Genomic DNA, 23,884 nt, shown 5'->3' with positions numbered 1-23,884 from the left:
TTATTCAATAAAAATCAAGAATAACAATTATAATAACGATTATTCAATAAAAATCAAGAATAACAGTTATAATAACGATTATTCAATAAAAATCAAGAATAACAATTATAATAACGATTATTCAATAAAAATCAAGAATAACAATTATTCAATAAAAATCAAGAATAACAATTATTCTATAAAAATCAAGAATAACAATTATAATAACAATTATTCAATAAAAATCAAGAATAACAATTATAATAACAATTATTCAATAAAAATCAAGAATAACAGTTATAATAACAATTATTATAATAACAATAAAAATCAAGAATAATAATATATGGAATGCGGCTAATTGTCGTCAACCGGTTATGACCAATAAATATTCGTTTTTGATATTCCGTGGAATATTACTAGCTATATAGATCTCTCAGTTTTGCCCACATAATTTTATATTATTAATGAATCAATTTTGTTCGAGATTAACTACTTTTATGTACTTGCATATATTGTATTTTGACTAAAACACGGTTTAAAAATTAATGTAGCCAGCAAAATTGGGATTCATTGCTGTCAACCGGTTAAAGGAAGTCCTTACCCGATTCCAGTTCGGTAATCGATATGAGTGGTGCCCGCCAAATAGAAATTGTTTGAAAGTGAATGAGCGAAAAGGAGTTAAATGCAATCTATTGGAATATATGATACACGTAAGTACGATTTGAGAGCGAAATTTAAAAAACCTGCGTATTAAGGCTTCTAAACCCTTTGTTCTTAAAAATACATTAGAAAATTAGATTTAATAGATTGATGAAATTGACAAAATACATTTATACCGTAAATATACCGTAGGTTAAATGTTGACCTAAAAAAAGTTTTTTGTGCAAGGTAACTACACGGTAACTACATTTTGTCACAACTGAACTACATATGTATTTATATAAAAACGTAAGCGTGTATGGATTGTAACGTAGTGAGCATGAAATGGTACGTCATTTTAACATTTCTTTCTTGTCAACCTTAGTATGGACTTATAAATACCCTATTTTATATTCCAAGCTTATTTGAAACATTACTAATGACTCTTTCCCAGATTTGATTAGTTTCCCGTACGTATATTTCAATCCCGTTACCTCTTCTATGGTTTTCTATCCGCGCCAGTGTAAAAATAATGGTACGGTCTATTACAGTCATGTAGAATGTCATGTAGAAATATACGTTATTAAATTTACGAATTTAATAACCGTTTAAGCCAAACAATTATTTTTTTTTAAATAATGCTTCAGAACTACCAATTTACCAGATAATTGATTCATTGATAGGATAAAGTGGTGAGTTTCATTGATTCATATATTTATTTATATATCCTAAATTAGTTTTTAAAATTTTATTTTTTTTTAAGAATAACGTTAGATTTTTCTGCTTTTAAGCTTCTTTAGCATTTCAAGCAATTGAGAAGGTGAACTGGAAATAGCATTAAAAAATGTATTATTTGATAAAAGAGATTTATTCGATTTTAGATACATACCGGCTAGCGTTCTGCGGTGCCACAACATGATGCTGTCGGCTTTCCATATCAGTTTTGGGATCTGGAATTCTAGTATGCTCCTCTGAAGCGGTTGATTCTGGCTCTCTGACTGGAACCTTTTCGTACAATTGGGTTTCATCTGGCTCTGGAGTAGAATGTTGGAGAAGCATTTCCCTCATATCTGCAAGTTCAAAGGAATGTTAGTATCTTTTCTTGTACATTTGATGAAATCTTACTGAAATACTGATCGGCCATCATATACAAAGAATGGTAACTCATCTCGGGTGCCAGAGCTACGACCAGACCATCCATCTTCAGCTGCAAATTTTCAGCTCCCTTTTGCCGCTGATCATAATAGATATCCTCCTGTTGATACCCGCTATCGTTGTAGTCGTCATACAAGACCTCCAGCAGATCGCTGATCACATTTCGTGGGCCACCGGGACGAGCCTTGACCGACACGGGCTGGGCCAGCACCACGCCCAGAGCCAGCAGCAGCAGGGCAAAGACGAACAATCGATTGGTAAATTTGCACATACTCGTACTCGTACTGCTTTTCAGCGCAGACAGGACCGTTGTGCTCTGACAGCGTGCGACGAATGACCATTCTGGTCGTGGTTCTACCACATAGACCAGAATGAGCCTGGACCGTGGACCAATGGATACTGGGATGCTGGGATGCTGAGACGCTGGGAGAAAAAAAACCCGATTTCTGGACACAGTTCAATGTCCGTCGACCAAAGACTTCCGCATTGCAAGGGAACTGTGGGAATATTTACTGAGGCTGGGATGCACATCTAATGCTTCCTAGCTGCCACATAGGAAAATGCTTTCTGTACCTTAGACTCTGGATTTCTCGCCAGTATCACATTTCAGACCCCACCCAAATGGGTTCATTCTGAAAGTAGTAGCTAACCTAATAACCTCGATTTGATCTAAGCTCAATAGAAATCGTAAATCATCAAAAATATACTAATTTCTGGGGGATGTAACATATGTATGTATGTATGTTTGACGAAAATCTGTTGACTCTTCGAGTTAACGGCGCCCCACCGTGTGTTTCATTGTGTGTGATCAGGTGTGTCGTATGGTAGATCTATTGAACCAGGTTCAATGACCAATGACCAATCTCAGGCCCAGTCTGCATGGAGAATGCACTGCTCCCCACAGGAAGAGGCTGTGTGGATGTGGCTCTGCTGGAGCTTGAAGCTACAATTCAGAGTCTTTCTAACTGGAAACTGGTTTCGAATAGAAAAACCTGCAAAAATTATGGAGTTGCTGGCCTTTGTCTCTGGGTAATTGCTAATGCACGGCCTGTCCCTGCGCCTGTCCCAGTCCCCTGGCTCTGGGCTGTCAAGATTATATCTAGACTTATCCTTCAGCGCATCATCATTGAACCGTTAGACGGGTGCACCGACTATTGCTTCCGCATTTGCCTAAGGCAAGCAATCAGCATGGAGATTTGCAAATGTCATTAGCAGCTCGGGATTACGTTTCTGTATTTATTTGTTAGATGATAGGCTCAGCGCAGCTTAATTCTAGAGTGTGCAAAAGTATGTAGTTGTATGTATTTAATCTAAAACCAACATTTAGGCTTTCATTTAGTAGCAGTCTGGAAGTTCTCATTCGCGTCAATAGCCCTCGATCTGGCGGCACGCCCCGTAGCTGTCGCGCCTTTCGCCCCGGGCACAGCGTGCCAGACCATCCCTGAGAAGGGTCTTGGAGTCGCCCAGATCATCGGACAGCAGATCGAAGCTGATGATATCCGTTTCCAGCAAATGCTTCGGCTCCACCTGGGTGGGCTCTTCATCCAGCTGCCAGCTTCGGGCTTCGTTCAGGACATAGGCCGGGGCATCGATGGGCGGATACAGGGCATTGGCCTGGCCACTAAGATCGCTCCGATAGATGGGGACGCTGATGGAGCGTGGGTGGGCTGCCTGGGCGTACTCGCCGCCAGCCAGGCGGTTGGTCTCCAAGTAGGTGTCGCCTCTCAGGGCGCGCGAGTTGCGAAAGTAATGGGATCCGGGCTGATTGTAGCTCTCGAGTAGGTTCGATCCTGCAGCACTGCTTGTGGCTGGCACCGGCGGCAGAGCTTGGATAAGCTCGGGCTCTGCCTCCAGGTGGAAGGGCTTGATCAGCTGCGGCATGTGTATCAGTTGCGGGGGCAACACATCCACCTGTTGGCGCTGCAGACGCTGCGCCTGCTCCGTGTCACTGGCCGAGATGTCCACATGATAGGGCGTGCGTCCCTCAATGAACTCGGGCAGGGCCACCAACGGCTGCGATGGCTGCTGCTCCTGCTGTTGCTGCAGCCTCTGGATTTGGTTTCTTTGGTAGAAAGACTTCAGCGAGGGGCCTCGTTGTGGGCTCTTGCGTTTGCTGCTCTTGGTCGCTGCTCCACGGCTAAGCAAATCCAGTAGACTGAGGCTCTCCTGCGGTCCCGGTGGGATAAGTAGTATCATGAAGTTCTCCAGGTCGGCCCGGATGTTGTATTGCCCCTCCTGTCGCTGATCGTAAGTGACAGTGCGACGACGCAGTGCCTCATCGTCCCCACTGCCGCCGGCAATCGGCGGTGGCTGCAGTAGAATCGACTGGGACGACTGGGCCGCTTGAGCTGGGGCAATTGCCGGAAATTGCTCTTCCTTGATCAAAGTGCTCTGCTCCACCACACTGGCGGTGGTGGTGGTCGGGGACAGCTTCTCTGTGGTGCTGGAGACTAAGTGGGACGCAGTCGTCGCTGCCCCCAGCAGCAGCAGCAGCGTGAAAGTCTTCCAGATCATATTGGGATGTGGGATGTTCTTTGCCAGGTTCCGCCTCACGTTCTTAACTCTCGCGCTTCTGCCTCGCAACTGATTCCACGATCGTCGGGAGCGCTTCGACGTTGTATCGCCGCCAGCGCAGGCGCAACTTTCATATCTGGCTCTGCCGACTTCGCTGCTACTGTGGCTGACTGGCTGGCTTTCTTCTCTCGCTCGATTCTCGATGCCCGATCTCGATCCGATGTTTGCTTTTGTCCATTCCACTTACTTATTCCTTGTTTCTTTTTGTTCTGCCGTGCCCATTTCGGCTGCGTGACTTGGGAGCTCTCTGTTTATTGATATTGCTCAGCGGTCAGCCGTTAGCCGATGGTGCGGGCGAGGCGGTAAAGGCGGTGGAGGCGTCTTCTTGGTTCTCACCGGCCCGGCTCGCACAGTGGGACGTGAATTCAATTTTCACGCCAATTAGCTAATGAGGAAGCATTCCGTTCGAAGCTTCGGCTAATAGCCAAAGCACGTACTCAAGTTGGTCAGTGTCAGCTGAGCAAATGATTCCAAAAACCGAACGTGGGGATTCAGTTAAAACGAGCTTTATGGAAACAACAAATATAGGAGCAGCATATTCATAGCACAGAAAATTAAAATAAATATTTGTAACTGCGCCAAGCTTCAAATAGAAACCCACAGAGAACGTTCTGGATCATAGGATATTCGCTAGTCCGATGGGCTTGACATATATATATATATGTATATAATTGCATTTCATTATTGAATGTAGACTATTTGAATCCGATTTGATGGATTTAGCAATTTACATATATACATTTTGTATCCAACAAAATATGCGCATGTCTGGTACGTTTAGGTATCTTTAAAGTGATTAGTTTTGTAAAGAAACTGACTGCTCATAAAGCTGTCTCGCCAAGGAACCATAAAATACTACTTAAAAACACTGTGATTCATATAAGAAATATGCTTGGTATTCACAACTACTAGGGAACCATGCCTCCCATTCTGGAATTTCAATGATAATCCTTACTCAGATCGACACTCCTATTTGGGTGCATTTCAAAGCAGAATTGCTGGGTACGAAAACCTCTCAAATTGTTAGCTCTGTGATCTGAAATCTAGATAAAAGTCATATTTCACTGCTCATACCGAGCGAGCTCTCAGGCATCTGAAAACACAATTTGGGATTTTAAACATATTGTGTTTTATTTTGTTTACTGTCTTGTTGTTTTAGACTCAATGTGATAGAGGGGTGTGGTGTGGTGGGGGCGTAGGTTTCATACCATAAGCGTGCTGTGGCGCTATGGACGACGTCACATTACAGTTGAATGACATTGAGGTTGGTTTTTTAAGAATAATAAATACCTTTGTTTTTCTAAGTAATTAGAGGTCTTTGCGGTTATTTGTTGTTAGAAATAGTACATATTGCTGTGTTGCGTGTGTCTATGTGTACAGTATAGTGTAGTGTATAGCAGAACAATTACAAAATAGTGGAACAATGGAAATAAATTAAGCTAGCACATAGAAGTCATTCGATTATGTCTAGTCGAATAAAACAACGCTGGACATATCGGTTACCTATCAGAGGCCAAAGGAAGCGAACCTGGTTTTTAAATTTACATTGAATTCTTTCTTTTTTATGTTTGAAATTAGGTCTTAAGTAGTAGTATACGTGAAATAAAATAATTGTAAATGTCTAACCTAGATGATGTTGTATACTGGTCTGTTCGGTGTTGCGTTAAGGTTTCGATTAGTAGAGTTAATGCACTGGAACTTGTGGCCTATCAGATATACGTTTACGAGTAACATTTGGGTCAAATCTTATCTGCGGATTACACCACTTGTCATGATTAATAGTTAAGTCCAAATAAAGCTAAAAATGCTGCCCTAAGTGAAGGGAGAGTTGCAATTGTGCGACTTTTGAAAGAGAGCATTACACAAATAATTTCTGAATAAAAGACCAAAACAAGTTCCAACATTAGGATGGATAATACTAGGATCAAGCAAATTTTTAAATTAAATTCTAACTATGAAAAAATATACATAATCTCATAAATCGTTTAACTAAACAGCCTCCATGATGAACAGAAGAACATGAAAAAGAACTTTTGACCGAAAACAAAATGAGCAAACAATTTGACATAAGCACGCGCACAAGGAGCCGACAACTAATCCTCCTTCTTGAGTGGTTCCTCAGGTTTCAGATGCAATTCCGGTTCATGCAGCATCTTCTTCCGTTTCAGGAATTCCTCTTCCGGCAGCCGTTTGTGCACCGTGAAGCAGACGCGATTGAAGTGGTCGCACATTTGGTTGACAACACTGGCCCCGTAGTGCCAATGGGTCAGTGTGGTCACAATCAGCAGTAGGTAGAGCAGCGGCCTCTCCAGCAGCGGTATCCACATGCTCAACAGCAGGGAGAAGGCAAACATGGGTGTCTGCCAGTGCCAGGCCTCGCAGCGCGTCACCGACATTTGCGAGACAATCAAGCGGCACTATAATTAAGAGATAGTGTGAAAAACAATAAGCAAATGTTTTGGCCTGGATCACATCTAATTATTATAATTATTCTTCAAACAGACTTAAATTTGTGGAATTATTTCGTGTTTTTTTGTCGAGTTTCTTGCAAGGGTTAGGCATTATCGAGTATTGTTAAATTTGTTACTTAGAATCTGTTGAATATATGGATCATTCTCGTGTGGAAAGACGAAGATGCCACGATCACGCTTTAGGTAACGATAGGCGCGATCTTGATACCAGCCATAGATTTGATTTTCGGTCATAGGCTGTGCCGTGGGATGATCTACTTTCTGTGTTAGCACAACGTCCTCGCTGCTGCTTTGTCTCCTGGCGTCCGTCAGTCTGCCAGCTACCTTTAACGACTCCGGATCGAGCTTCTCACGAATTTGGCGAATCTCCTCCGGAGTGCAATTAAAATACGGCCAATCGTGACGAGCGTAGAACTTGAGGGTCAACGGACGCACATAGTCGGCGGCCGTCGTGTAAATAGTATCCTTAGCTTCATCTCCCTCCATCTGTCCCTGCAGCCCCTCCTTTTGTGCAGCATCATTCGCACATCGCCGACCACCGCAACAAAAGGGCGGCATTGCAAATAGTTTTTGTTTTTTACGTGTTTTTATCGACTTGACGTCGGTATGAATGTCGTTTTGGGGCAATTCGACTGGCTCATTAAAGGCCTGTTACTGCGCTGACAGTAAACACATGGGGCTCCAGTGACTAACAACTAACAACCGATGTTGACACACCCGTCGTCCCTTATCTATATGATTCAGCGCACCCGCGACACAGTTCGATAACAGCCAATGGCAGTAGGTGAAGGGGTGGAATGACTTACGCTGACATTCGAGAAGATGGTGCCGCTGAGCATGAATATGGCTCGAGGATCCGTCTCCATGATGTTGTTGGGTGAGATGTATGGCCAGAGCAGCAGGATGATGAAATATGAGACAAATGGCCACATGGGTCGGATTGCTTCCCATGGGGATAACAGGCGGCCTGTGCGTTGGGCATAGGAGCTGTGTAAAACACGGGAATTACTAATTACTAAATGCCTTAAGAAGATCTCTAGATCTAAAGTCTCACTTGTAAACGTTGATGATGACTAGCGGGAGATTGGCCATGGCACTCACATGGAGTACGGCTTCCATAACATTGCCCAACGGCAGGGTTCCGTAGGAGCCCAAGGACAGCTCGAACTTCCAACGCTCGAAACCCAACCACCAGGTGATCAAGTACATTGCAGTGCTGCCCCACATGCTGAGGTCGTAGCCCCAGGGGAGATACAATATACCCGTATTGTACTTCTCCCAATGGGAAACAAAGAAGTTGAAGTAGACCGTCAGGCAGACATAGTACATTCGCATCGGTCGCACGGAATAGACCCTGCTCCGACCGAATATGCTGTAGAGGCATGTGGGTATCAGCATGGCTGTGTACGAGTCGAGGCCATGATCGAAAAGTTCGCCCAGTGGCCCAGACAGGCCGATCCGGCGCGCCTGCTTGCCATCAATCCCGTCCAGAGTGTAGGCGAGGAAGATGTTCACTGCCGTGCACAGCCAGACCCATGATGGTATCGGGGTGGTGTCCTCCTCCCCCGAGCTGGCCTCGAAATTCCAATCATAATAGGAGAGCAGGACCAGGTTCATGGCACTAAACAGGAAGCCCAGGAACGTCATTAAATTGGGCGCAAACCAGCGCGGGAAGAACTGAAATAGGCCGTCAAGAGGCATTAGTCGATTAAAAATATTGATTTTTTTGTAATCAAGCAATGCCTGTTGGCTACCAACCTTGACGAGCCAATCCCAGAATGGATGCATTACGTACTGGCTCAGAGGGGAGGTGTCTATGGCGCTGTACTGTAAGAAATATGTACATAAGCGTACAGAAATGGTTAATGAGAATGATATTACAATGCTTTCGTATGTTCATCAGGTACACGAACTATAAATAGATGGTCTATAAAGAACTGGTTTTGATCCATCCTTCTTCACATTCTCTACCTACCTTATAGTTGTCGAATCCGTTGATTTGCGACCGGCTCAGGTATTTGTAATCCATAATTCTCTTGAATAATTCGTGCATTTTATGGGTCTTGGGTGGCGTGACGCACGTGCGGGCAGGGTAGTACCAAATCGGGAATCTAAACTATTTTAATCTACTCGGAAAACACGCGAGCCAAGACGCTGAGAGAAGCGGCGGAGTGGAGTGGGGTTTGATAATAGCAGCGCCTGATGTTAATTAAATGATTTTTAGCACATTTTTGTAAAGATTTGCACCGTACACCGAGTGAAAACGAATTGAAATAACTATAGCGCAGGCTCCGGTTCAGCTCGCATTTTTATTGTTTTTAAAAATTGTTATTTATTGCAAAAAAAAACTATGCTGCCGCCGGCTGCAGTGTGGCCAGATCGGGCTTATCGATCAAATATACGGTCTGACCCTCAAAAATATACCGCCTCATTTTAAAAATATACCGAAAAATAGCCCATTAAGCCCCCCCCTCGATTTAAACAGCTCAACGACTTGAGGTAAATGGCGGAATGTAATGGTGTATGTAAGATGTTCTCATAGATGCATGCCATTTCTTCTGAACTTAAAAAAACCACAATATCTTTCAACTGAAGTGCGTTATATTGATTCAATTTTCAATAACTCCTGTAGAATCTTAAAATACACACTTGGTCTACAATGGGTTAATCGTTGTCTGTCAAGGATTGGAAACCATATTCCTCGATTTTGATATTCGATTTGATATTTCTAGCTAGCTAGGACTTCCATACCTGTACACATAATTTTATTCGATTGATAGATCAATTTTCTACAAGATATGCTTATTTGAATTACTCCGTTTTATTGCATTTTTTTTTCTGAAATAAAATTTCAACAAACAAAGTCAAAGCGCAAAAATGTACAAAAATTTAAGTTTGCCTTGAATTTTTCGTCATTCTTGCTGGTCAACAGGTATCCGCTATGAGGATGGACCTCTTTACACCCTATTTCACTTAAGTAACATTAAAATTCTGTTTTCCAAGCTTATTTTGAACATTTCTAATGAGTTTCACAGTTTGACATGTCTTAGACCTATTTAGTCATTTGATAGATTCCTATATATATGAATATAGATACATATGTACATATGTATGTATCTCGATCCCGATACTTATTCTTGGTCTGACTTGTTTCGGCATTCATTGGATTTCTATAATATCCTTTTCCCTAGGGTATGCAGAATGTTGCCCATGTCGCGGGATTAACAATTGTTAATTAATTTGCCTTTCATGTAGTTTTATTTTAATATCGATGTATTTTATTTGCTGGACTTGTATGCAAAATAATTTATTCACATTAATTGGCAGAATACCTACCCGACAACTTATTCAACTGGCGATTAGTTATCGCCGAATGGAAAATCCCAATTTTTGATTTAAAACTTTTTGGATGGGCTGTATTTATTGTAAGGACGTTTCAAAAATTCGTGTTAGGTTACTTAACAAATCACATTGCGTAAAAAACATACAAAAGAAACTACATATAAACTAATTGTATCTTTGAATTAACTAATTCCCATAACAAAATGTGTCTAAAAGAAATTTAGGGTCTTAAAACAAATTGATTTAAATAACGCTTAACGCCACTGCAGCTGGAACTTGTGTATATATTTATAGTACGCATCCTGATTAGTATAGTTGCTCTAGTAAATTCGCTACATATGCCGATTAATCGAGTAGATTGACTTAGATTCAGTTTGATTTCTTTGGATTTTTTTTGCGTATATTCCCGGGACACCCGGCGGCGCTAAGGAGATGCAACTTCCAGCCGCCATCCACAGGTAAGTGCACATCGTCATGGCAGAGTGGACACCGAGCCGCACCAGTTTTCAGTTCTAAAGAGCGTAACATTATCAATATTAAACGATCGTAATAGACTGGTTAAATGCGCATTCTTACCACGACAATAATCCTCCATCTGATGCAGCTCGTAGAGCTGCTTGTGCACCGATTCCGTACAGCGGGTGCAGACCACATAACTCTCCTTGGCATCGCATTCCGCTGTGCAATAAAATGAATATCAACCCATTGGATCCGATGGATGTCTGGTTTCTTTTACTTACTAGTCAGGTGATAGTTGAGCGCAGCTACCTCTAGCACTTGACTGCATTGTGGGCACTTGGTGAGAAACGGACAGGCCTTCCAGTAGTGTCGATCCAGTTGGGTGGCATCACTGCCAGCACACGACCAGTTACAAAAAGGACAATGTCTGAAAGAATAAGATCTATGTATTACCACTTAAAAAAAGGAAAGGCAGCTCTCATTACGTACATCTTGGGTGTGTTGTCCTCGGTGGATTCCGAATTGGAGGCAGACCCCTTTCGAGAATTCGATGCGGATAGCATGGAACGTTTCAGCTGCTCATTGTATTGCTGTTTTCCGTTGCAACTGGCATATCCGTTGCTGGAACTGGCAGCAAGGCCCAGCCCCTGGCCGCTTTTACTCTTAAGCAGACGCGAGGCATCCGAGCTGGTTGTGGGCTTGTCTGTCGGTGGAGTGGCTGCATCTCCGGAACTGTGTCCCCCCACATATTTGCTGGCCTCGAGCAGCTCCTGCTTGCGGTCCAGGTCCAGCTTGTCAAATTCGGTGAACAGTTGTCTGTAGAGGAGATTGCGACGAGTGATGTCGTCGTCGGGAGGCAGCTGCTTGCGCACCATGCGAGGATTGATCTTGTAGACAAGTAGGAGAATGCGTTCTGCCACCTTGCGCACGGGCTCGGCTGGATGATGGATACCAGAACAGCCGCATTCTGAGAGTGCCCGGCAGGTCAGTCCACTGTGCTTGTCCGTGCTGATGCCCTGGGTGTGCACCAACTGCTCGAGCATTTGAAGGCGGCTCATGGCCAAACGCTGATGGGTGCCGGAGCCTACGCTGCGTGAGAGGGCCGGAGCCACCAGACTCTGCTCGGCTACTTCCGGACAGGCGGCAATGCTGAGTATGGTGTGCTGGGCCAGGGTGTGCAGGCGGGCCGAAGGATCGCCGGACTTGGCCAGCAGCTCGGGCAGCAGGCGGTCCACACAGCGTGCAACCTCACTGGGCGACACACGTCCTGGCACATATTCCAGAAACAGGACGCGGACCGTTTCTGTGGCCTGGCTAAAGACGGAATAGACTGCGTCTCGCACGGCTCGATGAAGCAGCAGGGCAGCACTGCGTGCCACCTTATTCGGACTGGCTGCGTGCTCATTGCTGGGTACCTCTACCACCTCCAGCTCCTTTAGAAAGTTTCGCAGTCTCATCAAACCATCCTCTCGATCCTGAAACTGCCGCGAATAGAATTGCTCCACCTAAACGAAACATTTAACTTAAATAATGTTTTCTGAATTGTCGTGGGTGAAAATATTCTTACCAGCTCACTGCCAAAGACCAGAATGGGAAGGGCTGCCTGGCGACGTTCGCGATCGTTGAGGCGCGAACGTCCCCGGTTTGGATCGGCTTCCAGCAGGGCATTGCCTTGGCACTCCCTTAAAAATTCATTAGTATTTGAACTTAACGATTTTTGTTTTGTGGTTACGGAATGGCAAGGTTTACGGTTTACAGTTTACGTTTACGGTTAGAAACGCATTAGAAAAAAGAAAGTAAAACGTACATCAATCAACAAAAGATTTCAAAACATCGACTCTCGATGGTCTATCATGCAACACATCGATAGATATCTAAAGTATTGACAGTTATTTGTTTAAACCTTATCTACGCACAAGAATTGCCTATAATAAAGTTGCACTGCGTTACTCACTGTCTTAATGTAGGTATGGCGCGCTCCTCGTAGTCCTCGTATGAGTTGCGCGGAACACTCTTGTTGCGTCGCCGCAGGGATCCCTGCCGGCTGCACATGGGCGAACTGTGGCGCGATGGTAGGCGCGGCGATTGAGGTATCTCGTCATGGGACTTCCGCCAACCACCAGTATGTGTGGGCGTGGCATGCAGGGCTGATGGTACTGTTGGGGCTGGGACAGATGACGCTGGCACGGCCACCACACTCTCATTGCTAGCCTGTCCCAAAGAACCGTCTGTCGAAGATTTATCGTCCTGACTCTGGCTGGTAATGCTCTTGGGACTTAGGGCCGCCTCAGCCAAGGCGTGAGCTACTTCCTGAAGGCTCGGAGCTGGCGGCAGACTGGGCTTTCCTCCGGCATAGATCTCACAGCTCTGATCATTCGTGCTCTGGACGCCCTGGGACTCCAGGAGCTGCTGCACTTGCAGCTGCCTGAGAACAGATGCTCGATACATTTCCATCTGCTCCTTCCTTAGCTTGGCTGTAGTGAAGTCCTCCTGCTGCACCGCTTGTCTTTTGGCCAGCGAATAGCGTCCCAAACGCTCTCCCGCCGTCCGCAGTGCTGTCATGCAGAGCTTCAGCTTCCGGGCGTATTCAAATCTTTCCGAGCTGACCGCCAGAGTTTTACGCTGTTCCAGTTCCCTAATGTACTTCACAATGGACTCCTCCACGTACATGGAGAAGAGCAGGTCATCACAAATGGAGGCCAGCGCCAATTCCCCGGTGGCCGTGTCCAGGGGTGGGGCCTCGCTGCCAATGTGATCCTCGCCATTCCCGTTGCCGTTGCCATTGCTACCAGTGCCCACGTCCAGGTCCTCGCCCAGCACATTGACGGCCAGCAGAGAGATCTGCCCCGTTCTGTTGTACTCATTGTCTTGGGATCCGATGAGGCGCAGCTTCAGATGTGTGCCCCGCCTCGGCGTGACGGTAACGCTCTGCAGCTCCCGGGACTTGTAGTTTGTGTTGGCATTATCGGCCAGAGCCACAAAACCAAGGAAATCAAAGTATTGCGACGACGGGGTGCTGGGCAAAGACTTGGGTGAATAGTGCAGCCAGAGCTCAACTTTCTCAGCTGTCGATGGAAAGAGAATATCATCAGTTCCGTTCCGTTCCTTCATAAGAAAACTTTGCACTTCAACTTACGTATGAGATACTGGTGGGCTAGCAGTTGTATGCGGTAGATCTTCGCCGGCTGCTGGAAACGTAGAATTATATCATGCGTGGTCAAGCTGCCGTCCACCGTACTCCTCCAGCCGTGCACAGTGGGTCCATGTGTATTCAGTTCGCTGGCCGGAAAGTTGACATCCTCATCTAAAAATATCAACAAAATTTCAAAGTCAGCATTACTGTGCAGTCGACGGGAGAGCGGCTGAGCAGCTCAACAGCTGCTCGAAGAGTACGCTCTCTTTAGTGCCTCTCTCTTAGTGTGAGCCACGCACACCTAAAAACGCTTATCTCTCTGCTCTTTCTGTACAAATTACAAATGGAGTGCAAGGGTATGTTCGTTTGTTCATAGTCACTGCTGCATGTCCGTTTTTCGTCCCTTGGATTGTGGTACTACAATATACCTTGGCTGTTATGTACTGATCCCATCGAGTATCTATATAATTAGCGTTGTTTAGATAGTCCGCGTGGGCTTTGTTCTACATATTAATCTGGTTAGAGGGTATCCAATCGTCGGAATGGCGACAATTCTCTTCGAACTCACTTCCAAATTGTTTGTTCTGTTTTGTATTTAAGCAACGTGCCAGCCTTGTGTGGATTTAGTCGCTCTTTAGTCGCTCTGCGCAACAAATTTAAGCAAAAAATCATGGCAGAGGGATCCACCGGAGCCACCGCCTGGCTGCAGGTACAAAGTCTCTTGAACAGCATTAATCATATGCTGATCTTCTTGGTGGCCACCTTCTTCTTTGTCCTGGCCCGCAGCCTGGACTTCAAGGATACGGCAATGCACATGTTTATGACCGGAATTGGTGTGAGTACCACCTTGACAAGAACCTGAACACTATAATGACCACTTTTCAAAGTGGACATGCCGTCATATCAGCGATTATCTTATCGATCCAACTAATTATTCTGTTCACTTCTCTTGGGACAGTTCCACGTCCTTATCGCCCAGGCCATGATGTCCCACTATAAGGTTAACCCCATCACCCGCTGGCTGTCACACCGCAACAAGTCGCGTTTCCATGGCATTCTGCAAATCATCGGCGGCGCAATGGTCCTACTGGGGGGCCTGGGCAAGTTCTCCAACAAGGAGGTTCACTTCAACACCTGGCATGGGAGAGTTGGTGAGTGGCTTTCGGTTAAACTTTGTGTCTCATTGACTTGTTGGCGCTAATCGATGTATGTTTCTTGTGCTGCAGGCTCTGCTGCTACCTTTTTTTGCGCCGCCAGTATTGTGGGTGGTCTGGCCAACTATTTCCAGCCAAAGTTGGCCCTAAAGTTGTTCCCCCCCTCGGAGCTGCGTTTCCGCCACAATCTGTTCGGCCTGGTCACCTATTCCCTGGGCATGGGAGCCATCTACCTGGGTTACTACTCGAAATTCTTCACGAAACATGTGGACAATGACTTCATTCCCGGCATGATGCTGGTCACATCGTTGGTCTATGTTTTGACCATCATTTCCCCCGTTTCATCGCTGTTGAGCAAGCTGAAGTATAGGCGGCAGAAAAAGCAGGAGAAGGTCAAGTAAATAACTCTGTCACATCTGCTGAAGGCAAAGGGAAAGGCTACGGAGGCTATTTGGGAGTATCTATCAAAATAAAACGCTTGGCCCAGTGCCAATAGTAAATCCATGTCCGCATCTCTAATTGAATATGCAGACACCGAAAGAGCCAGACATATTATGACAATCTGTCAAAATGACCATGATATATGGTGGTTGCAGTGGGTTTAGACCCTTTCAAAGCTAATGTCACTCAATTTTTTATAAGAAACAAAACACAAGGTAGTTCTTTTTCATGTTTAGACTTGATCTAGGGTATAGTTGGTAGCTAGCTATCTCGATTCTTTGTGCAAGGTTCCATAACAAATTATCTGGAACTGTGGCATTTTAAATTTGCCTTGGTTCCCCACTCCCCAAACTAATCTGGTTTCCATAATGTCTTTAAGTCTATCTGAAATTCTCTTTAATATCTAACTTCCCTCTGAACCAGACGCACATAGTTTTTGCGTGCTGTATTGATTTCTCAAGTGCACCCAAATGCGAATACGACACGGTTAAAGGGGGCGGGGCGGTGAACGGATGCTTACATGCAGAACAGCAGCAGTCGCTAAAACAAAATGAAAGAAAAAAAAATCATATAACAAAACACAAAATAAACAAAATTATATTAAGAAAGTATAGCAGGTAAAATGAATTGTTATGCTTGGGAGTATTCCATGGCGCCGCTTGTTTACCTGAGGCAAATACTACATTAAATGGTATTTTCTTGGCCATTCTGACGATTTAAAATCACACGAAACTATGTTGCGGGACATGCACACCGCCACGACCAGGCGCACACGGCAGACTTTATAAATAACGTTTAATAATTTTAAAAAACTTAAAACAATCACGACCCTAGAGCAGACGGCCAGTGCTGTAGAGCTGCAAAAACAATTGATGGTGCTATCGATACTCGATGTTTTCGCAATTTCGGGACAAAATTTAAGTTTAGAACAGTTTTTAATTTGTAAAGCTTCTGCCATTTTTGTGTTTTACTGTTTATATTATAATGCATTGTTTTTAACAACAATTTTCTTTAATTCTGTTAAAACACGATATAGACATATCGATACATTTTTAGGCGGTCAGCTGTTTGGCACAGCCAGTTTCCAACACTGCTCTAATTGGCTCAAGAATTTTATTTACACGGCTTGAAAATGCCAACAAATGCCCACAAATACAGCATTTTGCTGCCCACCTACAATGAAAGGGACAATTTACCAATTATAATCTGGCTGATTGTGAAATACATGAAGGCCAGGTGAGTAGTTGTGCCAAAACGGTCTAAAACAGCATTTACAAAGTTCACTCTCTCTGTGCAGCGGCTACGAATACGAGGTGATTGTGATAGACGATGGCAGTCCGGACGGTACATTGGATGTGGCCAGGGATCTGCAGAGTATCTACGGCGAGGATAAGATTATCCTCCGGCCACGTGGCTCCAAGCTGGGCTTGGGAACAGCCTATATTCATGGTATTAAACATGCCACTGGAGATTTTATAATTATCATCGATGCGGATTTGAGTCATCATGTGAGCATAGATAACACCACCCTCCGTGTGACGTGTACGTGAAAGTGTAAACGAATCTAACCCCACACAGCCCAAGTTTATACCGGAGTTCATCGAGCTGCAACAGAAGGGCGACTATGACATAGTTTCGGGCACTCGTTATGCCGGAGAAGGCGGCGTCTATGGCTGGGACTTCAAGCGCAAGCTCATCTCACGCGGCGCCAACTACCTCTCGCAGGTTCTGCTGCGCCCCAATGCCAGTGACCTGACCGGCTCATTCCGACTCTACAAAAAGGATGTCCTAGAAAAGTGCATCGCGAGCTGCGTGTCGAAGGGCTACGTATTTCAAATGGAAATGTTGGTACGAGCGCGACAACACGGCTACACCATTGCCGAGGTGCCCATCACATTCGTGGATCGCATCTATGGTACATCCAAGCTGGGTGGCACCGAGATCGTTCAATTTGCTAAGAATCTGTTGTATCTGTTTGCTACTACATAAGCAAGAAGTCAAGAGACCATAAATGAAACATGCGCCGGACTGAGTGGATTTTTAAATTAATAATTTCTTTGGATTTTCTTTGCATTGTTTGTACATTTGGTAAGATTTGTTTAAAGAATTTTACATACAACTAATGAATTATGCATGAGAAATTTGTTTGCCGTATTTATAATAGTTCAAAATTCTGTTTTCCTTTGGTTTCCTTTCTTGTAGGAGGAGCTTCATTTATAATTTGAATAATGATAACTAACTTTAATTGATTTAATTTAATTACTCAAGTCGAAAACTTTGTGCTGGTTATCTGGATTGCCATACAATGTGCCACAGTCATCCTCTAGAGCGTCGCCGGAGCCGCCGCCGTAGTTCTTCAGCGCCAACGTAAGCAGAGCATTGCGATCTTTGAGGGCCAGAACGACATAGGCTCCGTTGGGCAGTATCTCGCAGGTGCTCACCTGCGCGGGTGGCTTGAAAACTGCCAGCGATTTGGCTGCCACAAAAATGAGCAATGTAGAAAAACTGCATAAGAAATTGTAAAGACAAAGACCCACCTGAGTTCAGTTCCCACATGCGTATGGCACTGTCGCGTCCCTCCTTGTCATAGGAGACCAGCACCTTGCCGAGTGGATCCAGTTTCAAGAAAGTCACCGGTGCATTGTGGCCAATCAAAGTGGACTTGCAGTTGCCTGTGACCAGATCCCAGATGACTATTTTGGCATCTTCTAGACCAGCTATAACACAGGCATTCAGCTGCGATATGGCCAGGGAGACGGTATTGCAGCTTGGCTTCCACTTCTTGAACAGAGTTCCACTCTGAAGATCATACACCACAATGAAGTTCGGTGTTGTCGGCTCATTCAGCTCCTTGGCCACCACGCACACATAGGAACCCTCATGGGTAATGGCCGAGAGTGAGGTCATAAAGTCATGGTGGGGTATGCGGAGATCGTAGAGCAGCTTCCGCTGCGACAGATGCCAGACGAGCAGAGGGAAGGGCTTCTGTGTCTCATCGCCACAGACAAGGATGCTGCAGATAAATAATGTTTCCACTCAAGATTCAAACGATTCAAACGTATACCACTTACCGCCCATCTCCGGAGACCAGCAAGGAGTTGAGGAAACGATCTTCGCCAGCCTTAAAGGTGGTCACACAATCCCCCGAATCAAGATTCATGAGATTCACGTACATCCGATTACGAGAGAGGCACACCAAATGATTCTGATCATGAAGACCGAAGTAGGGCATCTTCTGGTTCATCACGCCCTTGAGTGTGACCTGATCACGGAAAGGAGCGCATCATCAATCACACGACTTTGAGTAAAGATTTCAGATGAAAGACTCACCTTAAACTTTCCCTCATCAAGATTGATGACACGAATCTCGCGGCGACAAAGCACTGCCGCCTCGTAGCTGCCAACGGGACACATCGCCGTCGGCTGCTGTATGCCCTGGAGCTCTCTGATGCGACAGCAGTTCTTGACATCCCAGATGCAGATCTCGGCCCGTTCCGTGCACATAGAGGCCACATAGCAGCCCGGCTGGGGTAGATTCATCAGCAGATCGTAGCCCTTGACAGGAGCAACAGCCGGAGCATCGCTGTCACCAGCACCATCGGCCTGCTCTGGCCTCTCGTTGCCATTCTCGGTGTCTAGGTCCGCATTGAGTATCTCGAGGAAGGCAAACTCTAGCTCATTGGTGTACTCCCACCAGGAGCGTATCTTCTGATCGTCCTTGAGGGCGGGCGACTCCCTAAAGCTCGTCTTCAGATAGTACTTCATAAGCGTATAGAACTGTTGGCCGTCGTAGCTCAGCTCGTGCAGATACTGGACGACAAACTGTTTGAGGAAATTGATATGCACATAGCCGGTGGATCCATCGCTGCCAACGGAGGCTAGCCACTCGGCATGAAGGATGTCGTGCATCAGATGATTCGGCCCAGTGGCATGCACCTTGTTGGCAATCCATTGGAGGTCCGTAAAGTAAAAGCAATTGAAGAGTATGTCGATCTTGTGCGCCGCCGGCTTGTCCTCAATCACGGCACAGAAGTGATGATAAGGCAGTTTTAAGTACTTCTGGTAATTGTAGCTGCAATGTGAGATTCTTGATATAACAGAAGGCGAATCCTGTGTGTGCAAGAGCCTGGAAACTTACGTGTTGGCACCCTGGCTACCCTTGAACTCGCTGTCCTGCCGATCGAAGTAGTCCCGCAGCGCTTCATGTACCAGCCACTGCTTCTGCGCATACCTCGCCAGGACGGCACGTCCAAAGCTTCTGTCAGCTATCCTAATATTCTTAAGACCTAATAGCATTGGTCCCATCAGCCAGCAGAACTTGGACCATATCTTGAAGGCGACCTGCGCCTCCAGCTGCGTCATCTTTTGGAAAACACCCAGGCAGTCGCTCTCCCTGATGCCCCACGGCGACAGCCGCACTATCAGCAGCAGCAACTCCACCTGATCCGCCGAAAACTTCGTCTCCAGCACCTGCAGTATCCGACTGGAGATGTCGCCGATCTCACTGATCGGCTGCGCCACATGCCCCAGCCATGCCAGCCACCACAGCGACTTGGCATGGTAGGGCGTCTTGCCGTGCAGCGATTTCCATTCGTCGGGCAACTTGAGGGCTCCGTTGGCCGCGTAGAAGTCGCCGCCTCCGGAGCTGAGTATATCGTGCCACTGGCGCTCAGTAAACTGGCGTAGGCGCAGAAAGCAGCGCTGCGGTATGCCCAGCTGCGCCAGCGCGCCGAGCATATCAAAGGAATCTTCATCCTGCTCCGCCTCCTCCCCCTTTTGCTCTGCCTCCAGCTCGCTGACGGTCAGGATGAGCTTCGAGTTGCCCAGCTGCAGTGGCAGCCAGTCCAATGCCGCATCACGCTGCAGCTCGTCCACTCCATCGATTATGAGGACAAAGAGGCGCTGCTGGCGTGCCAGAATATCCCGAATGACTCCGGCATAGCCCTCGAGGGTCTGTGGATGGAATGGATTTTTCAGATGATAACTCTCGATTATTCAAGCTGTTCATTTACTTACGTGTGGCACCTGGCACTGTTGGCCCGTCTCCAGCACCGACATCTGATTGGCCATGGAACCCAGCAGCGAGGTGAGATCCGATGAGCGAGCACTAAGGTTGGCATATCTGTTGTGGAATGTGGAAATGTTAGTAGGAGCTTGGCCCTGATCATGATATTGGTACTGGGCCTACCTTAATATCAGCTGGGCCTCTGGCTTCCAGCGATGCACATTTTCCATTATCTTGGAGACGAGCACACTCTTGCCACTCCCCCGATCGCCGGACACGACCAGGGGTTGAGCGTTGGAGTCGCGTATGTAGCGCTTCACATCGTTCATGATGTCGAAATTGGCAGAGTTTTGGGCAAGCAGTTTGGAGTAGTGGCCGATGAGCTGGAGCTCCTCGAGCAGGACCCTGTCCACGCCCAGCGTGTTGTAGGGTATACTGCTCTTCTGCTGATGCTCCTCGAAGATGGCGGCCAGCGACTTGTCCAGCAGACTCTCGATAACGGCCGACAGCTCCTCGTCCAGGATGTTCATGGTGGGCAGCAGGCGAATCAGATTTTTCTCGCACAGCTGACTCTTGAGCTCCGCATAGATGCGGGTGATGCGACGCAGCACCTCCAGCTCCAGCTGGCTGGCATTCTCCGGCGCCCGGGAGTAGTGGGCACCCGTCTGTATCCATATGCAGCGCTTGGCAAGCTCCTGGCTCATCAGCACCGTATTGTTGATCTCCTGCTCCACCACCGTGGTCAGATAGGAGTCCTTGACGTCCTCCGAGAAGAGGCGCAGCAGCACGGCAAGCAGCTCGTTCAGCTCCCCGTTCGCCTGAGTGGAGTACGGGTCGATCTGCTGTGTGTAAAGGCGATGGCACATCGGCTGGTAAGAATTGTCAATGGTGTACCACTTCTCGAGAAGCAGTTTTTCGGCATCGCTGGCGGTACCCAGCACCGAAGTGAAGTCCTGACTCTCGATCGTCAGCGGCAGCATCGGTGTGCCCAGGGTGGAGCCCAGGAAGAGCACGGGTATGATATACGCTCCGGCAGAATGGCGCGATATCTCGCACAGGCAATTGGCGGCCTCTTCATGGCCGCCCTGGGCCTCCAGCGGGGTCTGCGTCCACCTCTTGACCTCCTGCAGGCGGGAGAAATCCTTCTTGGCATTGCCGTTGGTCTGCTCAATATGCTCCTCGCTGTCATGGACATCGGCAATGATGAAGTCGAATCCCCTGCTTTGGCACTTGCTCTTGAAATGTTTGTACAGGCTGTAGATGACGCGCTTATGCTTCTTGTACTCGGTGCTGTTGTCAGCCAGTATATAGATGACAATCTTCTTGTCCCGCTCGATCTTACGGCCAGGCGGGGGTTTGCCCTGGAGCATGCTGAGATTTCCCATGCTCGGATTGGCATTGGCCACATCGCTGGGCGCCAGCGCCCCCTGCGGTGTGGTGGTGTTGGAGTCTAACAAATACAGTATCAGTATGATCGCCTCTCCAAAGTTCCGCCGATCGTCCTCCCTACTTACCTTTTTCCGTGGCACCGGGCTTTGCCTGAGCCGGCTGTGCTGCCGACTGTGTCTGATTGCCATTGGCCTCTGGCGCTGGGGTCGTCTCTGGCAGAGCCTCCACAGCGGCTAGTGGGGCTCGCTTCTCATTGCCCATATCATTGGATATCAGTATATCCTTCTTGTCTGCCTCCTGGTAAGGTGGGGAACTGGAAGCAGAATAAATTAGGTTGGATTTTCTTATAGCGTAGGCATGCGGAAGTCACTCACTCATCGGACTTCTCGGAGCCACTGTCCTTGTCCTTCTTTTTCTTCTGACCGGAACTGCACACGTTGCCCATGATTTGACGGAGTGAAGCCTCTGTTTGATTCTAGTTAACTTAAAATTGACTATGGATGTCCTGCAATGAGTAGCCATAAAAGGATGTTCAGAATATGCTCTCCTTGATTGATTAATGGATCGTTAGATATATCTCACAGCTGTTAAGAATTCATGCACAGAGAACTAGTTGTTACCTTCGGTGGTGCTCCCCCCATATCGATTAAGTCCTTGCTGATAAATCTGACATACCTGAGATTTATCAACATTTGAAAATCTTACGTTTTCATTGAAAATCCTTTTTTCCATACATATTTGATGGATTGGCATATCTTTTCCCACAACAGGTCAATGACAAAAACAAAGTCTTGCCATCCTGTGAGAGAGGCGCAGAGAGCCCGAGAGAGCGGTGGAGAGAGCGAAAGCTCAGGCAGGTAGAACGCATGCTCTCTGCTATGCTGGAACTGAACTTTATAGAGATTTTCTGCGTTTGAATTGGCATTGGCGTTAATCAAGTGGCCGGGCTGGCCTGGTTGGGTGGATGGGTGGTTGGGTGGTTGGGTGGCTGGGTGGTGGGTCTGTCGGCTGGTCTGGGTCTGGGTCTCGTCTCGGATTTATTGCGGGCAATGCGCTTGGCTGGATTTTTGTGTACACGCTTGAAAATTGTTGACGCGCGAGCTCCCTCTCTCCCTCTCTCGCTCATCGCACTGACGTCTGTCGCTCTCTGTCTGTCCTTCTTTCGAAATCCCTATAGATGCTAAATATGTTCTTTTTTTTGTAGTTGGATATCAAGTATTTATTGGATATCAAAATATGTTCAATCGCTCGGACAGACACACACATAATTTTATGTCTTTCGCATTCAATTTAAATTCTTTCACAGTGGCTAAAAATACATTTCCCTATATACACAGAAGAGAGATACTTGTATACGTTTCTTTTTTGCATCTGCTAGTTCGACATTTTGTCGCAGATGTATTTCGAAATGGTTCAATATCAATTAATTTATCAAACCTTCCGCTTTTTCCCTTTCTTTTGCAGATGCCCCACTCACACAGAGAACTATACACTCTCGGGCGTACATACACTAATCGCGGTGTGTGTGTGTGTGTGTGTATGCATCGTTTAGTTGGTTAGTTGATTTATTTTAATACACAAATTTCTGGCACTTACTTTTCTTTACGCGCTTTTCACATGCGCCCCCGCCGTACCGTACTCGTACCCGTACCCGACCCCGAGCACGTTCCCGTTCCCGTACCCGAACCCGAACCCGTAAGCGAACCGAATCTAAAACATTTTCCACCCACTGCACTTGCACTTTGCTCAATTAATTGCTTAATCAAAATGTTTGTTACACTCTTGCTGCCCCGAAGACATTTTCGTCTAAAAAAGTGTCTACTTTTTCAGTGTGTGTGCGTGTTTTACTGGCGTTTTTTTTCTTTTGTATTTTTTGTATTTGCTTGTGCGCGCTTTGGATAGTTTTTCCCGTGGCTCTGTGCGTAGTCGTCGGTGCTCGGTGCTGTGCGTTTTCACTGCTTCTGCTTCTGCCCGTGAGCGGTGATGGAAAATTGTATGCCAGCGAGCGAGCGTATAGTGAAAGCTTTTTCAATGCTCTCATAAAAGCTCTGCTGCGAGGGCTGCACAAGCACAACCCCCGTTTGGAAAAAGCGCCATAAAAAGCAGCCGAAAAATGCTTTCCGAAAATTACCGTTACAGG

At 46.3% G+C, this 23,884-nt stretch overlaps 8 protein-coding genes across 9 annotated transcripts; 2 read left to right on the top strand and 6 right to left on the bottom strand.

Annotated features, from left to right (window-relative positions):
• Nucleotides 1–1,354: 1,354 nt before the first annotated feature.
• On the bottom strand, nucleotides 1,355–2,121 carry LOC4817845 (uncharacterized). Its single transcript, XM_001357265.4, has 3 exons — nucleotides 1,747–2,121; nucleotides 1,511–1,691; nucleotides 1,355–1,446 (listed from the first exon to the last, which is right to left on the bottom strand). Exons 1-3 carry the CDS (start codon nucleotides 2,045–2,047, stop codon nucleotides 1,392–1,394), a joined length of 537 nt encoding a protein of 178 aa, XP_001357301.3. The 5' UTR covers nucleotides 2,048–2,121; the 3' UTR covers nucleotides 1,355–1,391.
• An 864-nt stretch (nucleotides 2,122–2,985) lies between these two features.
• Nucleotides 2,986–4,370, bottom strand: LOC117184208 (uncharacterized). Its single transcript, XM_033380767.1, has one exon. The coding sequence runs from the start codon at nucleotides 4,288–4,290 to the stop codon at nucleotides 3,142–3,144; it is 1,149 nt and encodes a 382-aa protein (XP_033236658.1). The 5' UTR covers nucleotides 4,291–4,370; the 3' UTR covers nucleotides 2,986–3,141.
• A 1,249-nt stretch (nucleotides 4,371–5,619) lies between these two features.
• On the bottom strand, nucleotides 5,620–9,235 carry LOC4818055 (ethanolaminephosphotransferase 1). The gene is made up of 5 exons (XM_001357267.4): nucleotides 8,797–9,235; nucleotides 8,580–8,648; nucleotides 7,876–8,498; nucleotides 7,628–7,808; nucleotides 5,620–6,767 (listed from the first exon to the last, which is right to left on the bottom strand). Exons 1-5 carry the CDS (start codon nucleotides 8,872–8,874, stop codon nucleotides 6,444–6,446), a joined length of 1,275 nt encoding a protein of 424 aa, XP_001357303.2. The 5' UTR covers nucleotides 8,875–9,235; the 3' UTR covers nucleotides 5,620–6,443.
• LOC26532093 (uncharacterized) lies at nucleotides 6,805–7,576 on the bottom strand. Its single transcript, XM_015179875.2, has one exon. It carries the CDS (start codon nucleotides 7,377–7,379, stop codon nucleotides 6,912–6,914), a length of 468 nt encoding a protein of 155 aa, XP_015035361.1. The 5' UTR covers nucleotides 7,380–7,576; the 3' UTR covers nucleotides 6,805–6,911.
• A 973-nt stretch (nucleotides 9,236–10,208) lies between the features above and the next one.
• LOC4817913 (centrosomal protein of 104 kDa) lies at nucleotides 10,209–16,239 on the bottom strand. Of its 2 annotated transcripts, none has more exons than XM_015179872.2 (8): nucleotides 16,018–16,239; nucleotides 13,759–13,926; nucleotides 12,577–13,687; nucleotides 12,190–12,328; nucleotides 11,112–12,127; nucleotides 10,904–11,049; nucleotides 10,740–10,841; nucleotides 10,209–10,675 (listed from the first exon to the last, which is right to left on the bottom strand). In XM_015179872.2, the coding sequence occupies exons 1-8, from the start codon at nucleotides 16,055–16,057 to the stop codon at nucleotides 10,533–10,535; spliced, it is 2,865 nt and encodes a 954-aa protein (XP_015035358.2). In that variant the 5' UTR covers nucleotides 16,058–16,239; the 3' UTR covers nucleotides 10,209–10,532. The 2 variants fall into 2 exon arrangements, with proteins under 2 accessions (XP_015035358.2, XP_001357304.2); XM_001357268.4 differs by having other exon boundaries at nucleotides 12,190–12,304; nucleotides 16,018–16,238.
• Nucleotides 14,356–15,445, top strand: LOC4817914 (cytochrome b561 domain-containing protein 2). The gene is made up of 3 exons (XM_033380768.1): nucleotides 14,356–14,590; nucleotides 14,714–14,906; nucleotides 14,982–15,445. Exons 1-3 carry the CDS (start codon nucleotides 14,426–14,428, stop codon nucleotides 15,308–15,310), a joined length of 687 nt encoding a protein of 228 aa, XP_033236659.1. The 5' UTR covers nucleotides 14,356–14,425; the 3' UTR covers nucleotides 15,311–15,445.
• A 172-nt stretch (nucleotides 16,240–16,411) lies between the features above and the next one.
• Nucleotides 16,412–17,487, top strand: Dpm1 (Dolichyl-phosphate mannosyltransferase subunit 1). Its single transcript, XM_001357270.4, has 3 exons — nucleotides 16,412–16,586; nucleotides 16,648–16,858; nucleotides 16,929–17,487. The coding sequence occupies exons 1-3, from the start codon at nucleotides 16,483–16,485 to the stop codon at nucleotides 17,337–17,339; spliced, it is 726 nt and encodes a 241-aa protein (XP_001357306.2). The 5' UTR covers nucleotides 16,412–16,482; the 3' UTR covers nucleotides 17,340–17,487.
• LOC4817871 (uncharacterized) lies at nucleotides 17,384–23,884 on the bottom strand. Its single transcript, XM_015179876.2, has 10 exons — nucleotides 23,341–23,884; nucleotides 22,119–22,249; nucleotides 21,870–22,057; nucleotides 20,539–21,805; nucleotides 20,367–20,472; nucleotides 19,489–20,303; nucleotides 18,681–19,422; nucleotides 18,422–18,612; nucleotides 17,888–18,363; nucleotides 17,384–17,826 (listed from the first exon to the last, which is right to left on the bottom strand). Exons 2-10 carry the CDS (start codon nucleotides 22,187–22,189, stop codon nucleotides 17,606–17,608), a joined length of 4,077 nt encoding a protein of 1,358 aa, XP_015035362.2. The 5' UTR covers nucleotides 22,190–22,249; nucleotides 23,341–23,884; the 3' UTR covers nucleotides 17,384–17,605.

Source organism: Drosophila pseudoobscura, chromosome 4 (assembly GCF_009870125.1).
Source record: "Drosophila pseudoobscura strain MV-25-SWS-2005 chromosome 4, UCI_Dpse_MV25, whole genome shotgun sequence".
NCBI classification, from domain to species: domain Eukaryota; kingdom Metazoa; phylum Arthropoda; class Insecta; order Diptera; family Drosophilidae; genus Drosophila; species Drosophila pseudoobscura.
Note: the sequence above shows the minus strand (reverse complement) of the source record. Positions and strands in the feature narration are given on the sequence as shown.